Consider the following 10,758-nt stretch of genomic DNA (forward strand, 5'->3'; position numbering starts at 1 on the left):
GCCTCAGCCTCCCAAGTAGCTGGGACCACGGGCGCCCGCCACAACGCCTGGCCATTTTTTGGTTGCCGCCATCATTGTTGTTTGGCGGGCCCGGGCTGGGGATTCGAACCCGCCACCTTAGGTGTATGTGGCTGGCGCCTTAGTCCTAATCCTAGGACTCTTGGGAGGCTGAGGCGAGAGCTCGGGAGTCTGAGACAGCCTGAGCAAGAGGAGGACTTATCTCTACTAAAAATAAAAGAAAAATTTAAAAAACTAGTGGGGGTTATGGTGGGCATCTGTAGTCCTAGCTACTCCTGGGGAGGCTGAGCCAAGAGAATAGCTTGAGCCCAAGAGTTTGAGGTTGCTGTGCTGTGGGCAACATAGTGAGACCCTGTCTCCAAAACTAAACTAAACTAATAAACTAAACCCCGTCTCCAAAAACAAACTAAAACGAACAAACCAAAAAACCCAAAGTCTCATAGCCTGTTAAGTGGTCGGGTCCGGATTTCCCCACAGAGCATGTGCTCCCAATAGTTTCACTGTACCAATAAACATGGAGCATCGCTATGTTCCAGGCAACCCATCTTACAAATAGGGAAAGTGAGGCCTAAAAAGCTTCTCTCAGGGGCGGGAATGAACCACCACCGCCCAGCCTTTCCAACCGGTTGTTCCAAAACCACCTATGTAGGGCATTCAGTTAGTATACAATTAACTCGAAACAACGTCCCGGTCCCAGAATGCTTAGACAACCGCATCCGCCTGCCCCAGGGGGCCGGACGTCACTAAGCAGCGGTTGGGGCCGGACTGAGCCTCCGAGCGTCTGCGATGACGGTTGGAAGTTTGCCCCCCAGCGCGTGCGCAGTACGCGTCGTCTCATCGGCTCCCTAGATTCTGGGCGTCCGGGCGCGGTTGGCGGAGGCCGTGAGTAGCGCGCGCGCTTGCGCCGGCGTCGGACTCGCGCACGCGCACCTGCGCCGGCGTCGGGCTCGCGCACGCGTACGGCAGCGTCGGCGGTGGCGGCGGTTCCTGCCTGGGGCTGTGAGCGGCGGGCAACTTCGAGGGGAGCAGCGGCGGCGGAGGGGCTCGGCGACGGCTGCGGCGGCTCGGCGGTGGTGGTTCTCGGTCCGGCCTGCGCCAAGGCGGGCATTTCAGTCCGGCCTGGGCTCGCTGGTGCGGCGGCAGCGGCGGCGACCCGAGGCCTGCGGCCTAGGCCTAGCTTCAGCGGCAGGCTCGAGTGCTGCGCGGAACCGGCGTGAGGGCCCTACCTGGCGGCACTATGAGCGTGGAGGCGTACGGGCCCAGTTCGCAGACGCTCACTTTCTTGGACACTGAGGAGGCCGAGCTGCTTGGCGCCGATACTCAGGGCTCCGAGTTCGAGTTCACCGACTTTACCCTCCCTAGTCAGACTCAGACTCCCCCAGGTGGCCCGGGCGGCCCCGGAGGTGGAGGCGCGGGAGGCCCGGGCGGCGCGGGCGCAGGCGCTGCGGCGGGACAGCTCGACGCGCAGGTGAGCGGGCGGCACATGGCGGCGCCGGAAGCCCAGGCTGCTGGGCCTTGGCGCCTAGGACCTACCCGAGCTCCCCCCTCAGGCTTGGCTTGGGTCGACCTGCCTCGGGTCCCCCACTCCCGTCGGGCCTGGCTCAACCTGCTTTCCCCCAACCCCCCCACCCCCCGGTTGTGTCTGAGGTGACTTGTACCACTTCCTTTACTTTGGCTGGGTTTGCCTGACTGGGCCGGTGCTGATCTGCTTCGTGGCCCCCAACCGGCCTGGCCTGGACTAACTTGTCCCCGGTTCCCTGTGTCCTACTGGATTTCATTTGATTGATTTTGGTTTGTCCATTCCAGGTGGCATCAAGCTGACATGCACTGGTCTTTCTCCTGCCAGCTCCAGTGGTCTGCCTCTAGTCTCCCCTACCGCCTGTTGAGGGTCTTGTTCAGGCCAGAGCTTAGATGACCTGCCCTCAGGTCCCCTTTTGGGCGTGTCCAGGGTGATCTGCTGTAGTTTTGTTTCTGGTCCTTTCTGGAGTGACCAGCCCGGTCTCCCCTCAGGCTGCTCTGGCCACCCTGTCCCACCATGGTCACAGCCATCTGGGCGCCCCCTGCCCCAGTTTACCCTGACCAAGCTGTGGATTCAAGTTTCCTCCCGGTTCAGGCAGCCTGGTTAGCAGAGGGTTGAGAATTCCTGAGCAGAGAGGAATTTTTCCCTCTGTGGAGAACCACACACTCACTGGCTGTTAAGATTATTCAAGAAGCAGGTTGCGTTTTGTTTTTCCTTCTTGCATTGCCTGTTGCTGAAACCGAGTTGTTACATAACTCCATAGCCCTGCTTTGGAAAAGTTGGGCTTGGGGTGGTGCCTGTGGCTAAAGGAGTAGGGCGCTGGCCCATATGCCGGAGGTAGTGGGTTCAAACCCAGCCCTGGCCAAGAACTGCAAAAAGGAAAAGTTGGGCTTGAGTTTTGTTCTTCCAATGGGGCAGTGATAGTGGGTTTTAAATAAATGGGTCTGCTACATTGGAAACTTCTATTTTTAACGATGTGGATGTTCAGTGAAGGTTACTTAGGTATTTTAAATTGGGGTTTGGGTTGTGAGAAGGACCTAGCATACACTTCCTGGACCTGGGTTTCTGCCTAGGGTGGGAAAGGGGGCTGGCCAGGTCCTGGGGAATGTTGCCATCATCCTCTGGATCTCAGATTGCTAAAACTGGAGGTTCACTTTGTGCTTGGCACTTCCCCTCAGATTTATTTTCCTGAATGCTCTGCCAGGGAGGAGTTTGGAGGCTCATTTTGTCACAGGTGTCCTACGTCATGTGCTTGGGTTCTGGAGCTGAGGAACCACCTTTTGCTTAACCAGACTGAGCACAGACCCTGTTCTTGTGGGAGGGGGGGCTTATGTGCTAGGTAGTTGAGTCACTCCCGTGGGTAGGCCACCCACTTGGACTTTCTTTTAGCCCCCAATGAAAGCAAGAAACATTTGACTCATTCTAACCCCAGATTCCTTAAAATAGAAGGCCTTCGTGATTAGAAGGTGGAGCATGGGAAGAACAGGTGTGCAAGTAAGGTTTTTTTTTTTTTTTAGTTTTGTTTACATTTGGTGAAGGTGGAGGTTGGGAGAGGGGAATTTGCCTGGAGAAGTGAGCCTGGCCCCACCTCCTTGTAGTTTTCATATTGTGTATACTTCTCTGCTTTGGAAGCTGTAAAATGGGGGTGGCAGTTATATTTTTGGTATTTTTAAACATATGGGAAATCAGAATTTATGTGTGAAATGACTAGATAGTGTTACAGTGCTGTCCAACATATTGGCTACAGGTAAAGATCTTTCTAGGTGGTATCGGGGGCAGCCGGGGGTGGGGAGTGTTGTGAAAGGTATTTTGTTTTTCTTGTGAATCCTTTATCTGTAGCCAACATAAAGCAGCAAACTTGGGGCAGTTTGAGTTCTGCCTTTGTTCTTTGAGTTGTTTGCCATTAATTGTGAGGTGTGTTCTCTTTCAGTTAAAGCAATCAATTTATTGTCTTGCACCTGAACACTGGGTTGTACAAAAGGAGTACATTAAAATTAGTTGAGGTCATTTAACGACATCTGAGAGCTTGTTCTTGGTTAACTTTTTAATTGACTCTGATGACCCACCCACCTGCAACCTAGGTTTGGACTTGTATTTGGAATCAGAAAAGAGGAAGGCAGAATTTAGGGCAGGAAAGTCTCAGTAGAAGAGAAAATAGAAAATGTTATCTTCTGTGCCTGTTGGTGACATTGGCTGCCTAAGACACTTGGGAATATTCCCCACACTTGTTTGTCCTCAGGAGTTGGCTATGTGAAAGATGGAGGCTCCCCTGACGATTCAGAATCTCATTCTCCCTTTTCATCTTTTTTTTTTTTTTTTGAGACAGAGTTGCCCTGGGTAGAGTGCTGTGGCATCATGGCTCACAGCAACCTCCAACTCTTGGGCTCAGGCGGTCCTCTTGCCTCAATTTTTTCTATTTTTGGTAGAGACAGGGTCTCGCTCTTGCTCAGGCTGGTGTTGAACTCGTGAGTTCAAACAATCCACCCTCCTCGGCCTCCCAGAGTGCTAGGATTACAGGCGTGAGTCACTGTGCCCAGCCTCTCCCTTTTCATCTTATCTTACTGAATGAGTGGATGTCAATTTTTAAGTGCAGTCACTTTTTTAACAGCTTTTTTGAAGTAGTATTCACATACTGAACCATACAATTCATGAATTTAAAATGTACAGTTCAGTGGTACAGCATTCAGAGTTGTGCAACCATCACCAAGATCAACTTCAGAACGTTTTTATTACTCCCAAAGAAACCCTATACCCCTTCCCTTACCACTTTAATCTTACCTCACCCAGCCCCTGGCAGCCACTAATCTGATTTCTCACTATATGGATTTGCTTGTTCTGGACATTTAACATGCATGAAGTTATAGGATATGTGGTGTTTTGTTCTTTCATGTAGCATGCTGTGTTGCAGCATAGACCACTGCTTCCTTTTTATGGCTGAGTAATAGTCTGTTTTGTAGATGGACCACATTTTATTTCCTCATGTATAAATGAACATTTGGGTAATTTTTCCTCTTGATTATTGTGAATAGTGCTGCTTTGAACGTGTGTACATGTTCCTGTGTGCATGTAGTTTATAGTGAAATTGCTGAGTTGCACGTTCACTCTGCGTTTAACCCTTTGAGGAACTATTAGACTACTGCTGTGCCATCACTTTTAATACTGCCCTGCCAGTGTCAGTTTTGCACAGTTGAGTTTGCCTTAAAGTCTGCATATAGACTAGGGTCCCAGCTAGGGTGGGAGAATGGCAGCAGGAGTGACACTTGGTGTACTCAGCTGGTTCAAATAATAGTCCTTTTTTTGTTTTTGAATCGAAACTGATATTTATCAGAGCCCTTGAAATCATGGGATGAAACACTGACACAGCCCTGCCAAGCATTTCTAAGATGAAAGGACACTTTTCTTTGTGAGTATCTGACCCTTTCCTGGGCCCTCCCTACTCCCATGACAGCAAAAGGTAATTTCAGAAGTCCTTTGCTTAATAGCTGGTGGGTTTTTGTTTGTTTTTTGAGACAGAGTCTCACTATGTCACCCTTGGTAGAGTGCTGTGGCATCACAGCTCACAGCAACCTCAAACTCTTGGGCTTAAGCAATTCTCTTGTTTTAGCCTCTCAAGCAGCTGGGACTACAGGTCTGCCACAATGCCTAGCTATTTTTTGTTGCAGTTGTCGTTGTTTAGCTGGCCTGGGCCAGGTTCGAACCCTCGAGCCTCGGTGTATGTGGCTGGCGCCATAACCACTGTGCTAAGGGCACCAAGCCAATAGCTGGTGTTAACAAACTTTTTGGTGTCTTGCTGGAATGTTTCACATACATTGATGTATGTCAGTTTCAAAAAAATGACATACTTTATACACTGTTTATGGTATGTCAGTTGCATCTCGATGAAACTGATGAAACTGTTCAAAACCATGTAGAAATACCACTATATGTCCATGTAGGTCTACACTAAATATTGACAGCAGCCTCCAATGTCCAAAGTAGTATGGACAGCCAATTAGAAAAAATGGACACCTGTTGGTTTGGTTAACTTTTCTTAGCTCAACTCACCTCAGCAGATTTGCATATGGGTACTGTCCTTTTAGGCAGAAATGCAAGTGTTTTTTGTGCAGGTGCTCCAGGAGACCTTGTAAGTGCTGCTTGTAATCTCTGGGGTCCTGGTTCCACTTTATGCCTTCATCCTCACATCAGGCCTGTGCAGCATGCATGTTCCCTCCCTCTCCACTCGGAATAGCATGGCTGGGATTTTACTCATAAGTGCAAGAGTTGTTTCCTTAGGAAAATTGCCATCTTTTTTTTTTTTTTTTTTTTTTTGAGACAGTGTCTGAAGCTGTCACCCTGGGTAGAGTGCCGTGGTGTCACAGCTCTCTGCAACCTCAGACTCTTGGGCTTAAGCGATTCTTTTGCCTCAGCCTCCCTAGCAGCTGGGATTACAGGTGTCTGCCACAATGCCTGGCTATTTTTGTTGCAGTTGTCGTCGTTTAGCTGTCCAGGGTCAGGTTCGAACCCGCCAGCCCTGGGTGTATGTGGCCTACACCCTACCCACTGAGCTAGGAGCGCTTACTTTTTTTTTTTTTTGAAGCAGTTTTACTCTGTCACCCTGGGCAGTGTTGTGACATCATCATAGCTCACAGCAACCTCAAACTCTTGGGCTCAAATGAACCTCTCCTCAGCCTCTCAAGTAGCTGGGACTACAGGTGCCCACCATCACTCCTGGCTACTTTTTCTACTTTTAGTAGAGACGGTCTGGTTCCTGCTCATGCAGGTCTCAAACTTCTGAGCTCAAGCAGTTCACCTGCCTTGGCCTCCTAGATTGGTAGGATTACAGGTATGAGCCACCACTGTACCTGGCCTAAATACCATTTTTCTTGATCATAAGGGACATTTTGGGAAAAACTCTTTGCTGAGCTGTTACTCCAGCCTTAACTCTCCTGCCTGCCTGCCAGGCTTTTCTTGTGTTTCCTCTCTAGTGCTAGTCCAGAGTTTGCAAATTTAGGCTTTCTTTTCCTTTTCCAGTTATAAAATATTTAGGATAGAAGGCAGTGCCTTTGGCTCAGTGGGTTGGGTACTGGCCCCATACACCAAGGATGGCAGGTTCAAACCCAGCTCCGGCCAAATTACAACAAAAAATTAGCCAGGACTTATGGTGGGTGCCTGTAGTCCCAGTTACTGGGGAGGCTGAGGCAAGAGAATCACCTGAGCCCAGGATTTGCAGGTTGCTGTGAGCTGTGTGACGCCACGGCACTCTACCAAAGGCGATAAAGTGAGACTGTCTCTACCAAAAAAAAAAAATAATAATAAAATATTTAGGATAACAAGTTGCCACTTTGGCTTGGGGCGGTGGGTAATACCTGTAATCCTAACACTCTGGGAAGCTGAGGCAGGTAGATTGCCTGGGCTCAGGAGTTCAAGACCAGCCTGAGCAAGAGCAAGACCCTGTTTCTACTAAAAATAGAAAAACTAGCTGGAGTGGGAGGGTTGTGGCAGGTGCCTATAGTCCCAGCTACTCGGGAGGGTGAGGCAGAAAGATGACTTCAGCCTAAGAGTTTGAGGTTGCTATGAGCTATGATGCCACAGCCCTCTACCCAGGGTGACAGAGTGAGACTCTGTCTCAAAAAAAAAAAAAGTTGCTACCTTATCTTTAAAGCCCGAGTCTTGCTTGCCTTCAGAGTTCTTAGAGGACTACTGTGGCCCATCCTTGACTATCCAGGTGGACAGACTATCTTGCCTTGCTAGCTAAGCCCTAAGCTTATAATTATAAGACCAGGACCAGTAAGCTCTATACAGTTTTCAGTTTCTAAAAATGTTTAAAATTTGCATGTGACTTTGTCCATTTTGGTTTTGCAAATGCTTGGGTAGTCCAGCTGTCATCTTGGAAAACAAATGAACTTCGGAGATAAGATGCTGCTAAACCTGGAGGGGTGCTGGCAGCTGTCATCGGACTTCCCAGTGTTGTTTCCATCTAATAAAGACTCTCCTAGCATCCCAGTGATTATGCAAAAGTGAGCCAACACTTTACAGCTAGTGGTGAATATGTGAATCTGCTTTTGTCTCGGTTAGTTTCTTTACTCAGATGCTGCATGATTATTGGGGAAATAACACTAATACTATACCAGCAGTAACTAAAAATCAAAGTTCCCTCTCGTTCCAGCCAGCACAACCAAAAAAAAAAAGCAACACTTTTTCTCATTGCTTTATTAAGGTCTGATCACCTACCATGGAATCCTCTTAGCCAAGGGAAGGATCATGGTGGGAAGATTGGGCAGGGTGTCCCAGGTTGGACAACCCCACAAACGAAAGGAACTGAGGTAGGGGACACTGTCAAGGCTTTGTGTACATGTGTGAATGCATGTGCCTTGTGGGAGCTGCCAGGATACTAAGTGTCCCCTTCCAGTACACATGGTAAGTACTGAACCCATGGCACTGATACCCCTAGTTCTCACAAGGAAACAAACTCAGCAGGCCTGAGCTCCTGCCTGTGATTTCACCAGGATCCACACCTCCCAGGCTGGGAGTGCTCCCTGTTGGAGTGGTGGCAGTGCCCTTAGAGGACCTTGAGGGCCTTTTGAGGGGGAGAGATCCCCTAGAGCAGCATGCACTAAAGCTGGAAGGGGCATGTTCTGGGGAACAGTTTACTACTGAAGGCAGTTTGTGGTTATCACCATAGTGGGGGTGTTGTCATGGTGGTCAGGACAGTCCAGCCTAGCAAAGGAGGGCCACAGTGATCAACTGGCTTTGGGGCAGGGGGTGATGGGCATTCAGTCTAGGCCTGGTCACCAGTGCTGTTCATGGATGACTTACGGCTTAGGACTCCTCTTGCTGGAGGTGGTTTACTCCAAGAACAGAATTCTGCCTCTTAGGCCTGCTGAGTCTTGGGACCCAAGGGCTATGCCCTTATTTTTGTTAATAAGATGGGGCCGGGAGTGGTAGCTCATGACTGTAATCCTAGCACTCTGGGAGGTCAAGGTGGGAGGATCCCTTGAGCTCAGGAGTTGGAGACCAGCCTGAACAAGAGTGAGACCACATCTCTACTGAAAAGAGAAAAAATTAATTGGGCATTGTGGCAGGTATCTGTAGTCCTAGCTGTTCAGGCGACAGAGAGTTTGAGGTTGCTCTGAGCTAGGCTGATGCTATGGCACTCTAGCCTGGGCAACAGAGTGAGTCTCAAAAAAAGGAAAGAAAGTTCTTTCTGTGTTGCCCAGATTGGACTCTAGTTCCTAGCTCAAGCAGTCCTGCTTTAATCTGCCAAGTAGCTGGAACTATAGATGTGTGCTCCTTACGCCTTTTACTTGTGTTAGTTGAGTAGACAGAGCTGGGTAACTGAGCTGGGCTTCTCAGGGATCCTGTGGACTTTTGTTAGGATGTTACTTGCTGGGCTCTGGATAGCTCTTGCCACAACAACCAAGGGTGGCACCTCCCTGAAGCATCAGCTCCTTGCAGAGTGAGGTGGAGAAGGTGTGCTGTCAAGGCCATGCTGTCAGTGTCTATCCTCATCTCCTTTCCACTGTATGTGTCCACATAGTGAATGCAGATTCTGGGCATGCCAAGTCATCTTTTGTGTACTTAGGACAGGTTCTTTAACATATGAAAAGAGAAAGCAAACCCTGTGTATTGGTCTTCTTGGTTTAATAGGAGTGAAAGTTTTCCTTTCCTCTTGTTTGTTTTTTCTTGCTGGTGTTTTTTTGTTTTTTTGTTTTGTTTGATGGTGTGTATTTAAAGCCAGTTGCATGGGTCTTTTCACCCTCACTTCTGAGGTCAGTCCATGTGAATGGGCAATACTTGACCATTTTGACCTAGAAAATGTGATATTTCTAGAAACAAAAAGGGGGCATCTCTCCTTCATTGCTGCAGTGCTAGTGTCAGACAAACAACATGGACAATGGTTTTTCAGGATCCTCCAAAACATAGGGACAATTAGATTTTCTTCACAACCAGATTCTTCCCTCAGACCTTGTCACAGTCTAGTGTTGGGATGATTGCTGTGTCTGCAAGCCCTGTTCTTTTTTTTTTTTTCCTTTTTTTTTTTTTTTTTTTTTTTTTTTTTAGAGACAGAGTCTTACTCTGTCACCCTTAGCAGAGTGCTGTGGTGTCATAGCTCACAGCAACTTCCAGCTCCTGGGATTAGGTGATTCTCCTGCCTCAGCTTCCCAAGTAGTTGAGACTACAGGCACCTGCCACAATGCCTGGCTATTTTTTTGTTGCAGTTTGGCTGGGGCCAGCACCCTACTCACTGAGTCACAGGCACTGCCCTGCAGACCCTGTTCTTTTCACTTTTGGTGCCATTGAACTGGGGTCTGGTCCAGGTCAATGCCCTGTAAGGTATCTACCTTCTAGACTGAGCCTCTTGTCATAGCCTGGCCTCCCTGCAGGTGTGAGCTTGATTTTATCTCAGGCTGTGTGTTCCTTGCACAGTGGCTGGTCCCAGAACTTGGTGGGCAGCCATGTAAGCTGGGGGCACCTCAGACACTATGGCCACGTCAAGGACACTCTTGAATGTCAAACCTCAGGAGCAGGCTCCATTGCACTGACTTAAAACAGCGGTCTGTGGGTCCCTACAAGTAAATGCCAGGCAGTGAGAGGTGAGGAGGGAGGGGCTTCCCTTTTCTTAAAGAGAAACATGAATGGGAGACTGAGGCAAGAGAATCACTTAAGCCCAAGAGTTTGAGGTTGCTGTGAGCTGTGATGCCATGCACTCTACCGAGGGGGACATAGTGACATTGTCTCCAAAAAAAAAAAAAAGACATGGAAAGCATAACCTGGGGTCTCCATTGGATGGGGCCATGGGGAGTAGCCTTCTCTGTAGGTCAGAAATGGTCCATATGCCAGTGATTTTATGCGGCTCAAACTAGTAGATTAAAGAAGGCAAAAGACGTCCCAAATCCTGCAGTTGTTAAACTGAGTCTTGGATTTTTAAAAAAAGGATAAATAAGATTATTAGGGCATTGGGACTATGTGTGTATCTGTATTAGCCAGTAGTGTGATGACCAGGTGAGGTCCTGAGCACTGGCACCAAGGGCTTGCTCATCTTGTGAGGGTGTGGAGAGAGCCCTTGTCTGGGGACCTGCAGCTCTGAGGCAGGTCAGGAAAATGAAGTGTGTGTGTGTGCATCATGAGAAGGGGAATGTAAGTGTGGTGGTGGGTTGTGTTGCAGGGGTGTCCAGGTGAAAGAGGTGTGGGTGGGTATTTTCTGGTAGGTTTAGAATTTTTCAAACTTTTTTTTTTTTTTT

General features: G+C 48.8%; 1 protein-coding gene across 2 annotated transcripts in view; it reads left to right on the top strand.

Moving 5' to 3' along the window:
• Positions 1 to 977: 977 nt before the first annotated feature.
• UPF1 (UPF1, RNA helicase and ATPase) overlaps positions 978 to 10,758 on the top strand; it is a 39,867-nt gene continuing 30,086 nt past the window's right edge. Inside the window, exon 1 of one of the 2 annotated variants that reach the window (XM_012809427.2) lies at positions 978 to 1,486. In XM_012809427.2, coding sequence (XP_012664881.1) covers positions 1,256 to 1,486 — 231 coding nt within the window. In that variant the 5' untranslated portion in view covers positions 978 to 1,255. The remainder of the gene's footprint in view (positions 1,487 to 10,758) is intronic. The other variant, XM_003796583.3, reaches the window with a different exon arrangement.

Source organism: Otolemur garnettii, unplaced genomic scaffold (assembly GCF_000181295.1).
Source record: "Otolemur garnettii isolate 467f Iridium unplaced genomic scaffold, OtoGar3 scaffold00105, whole genome shotgun sequence".
Taxonomy (NCBI): Eukaryota; Metazoa; Chordata; class Mammalia; order Primates; family Galagidae; genus Otolemur; species Otolemur garnettii.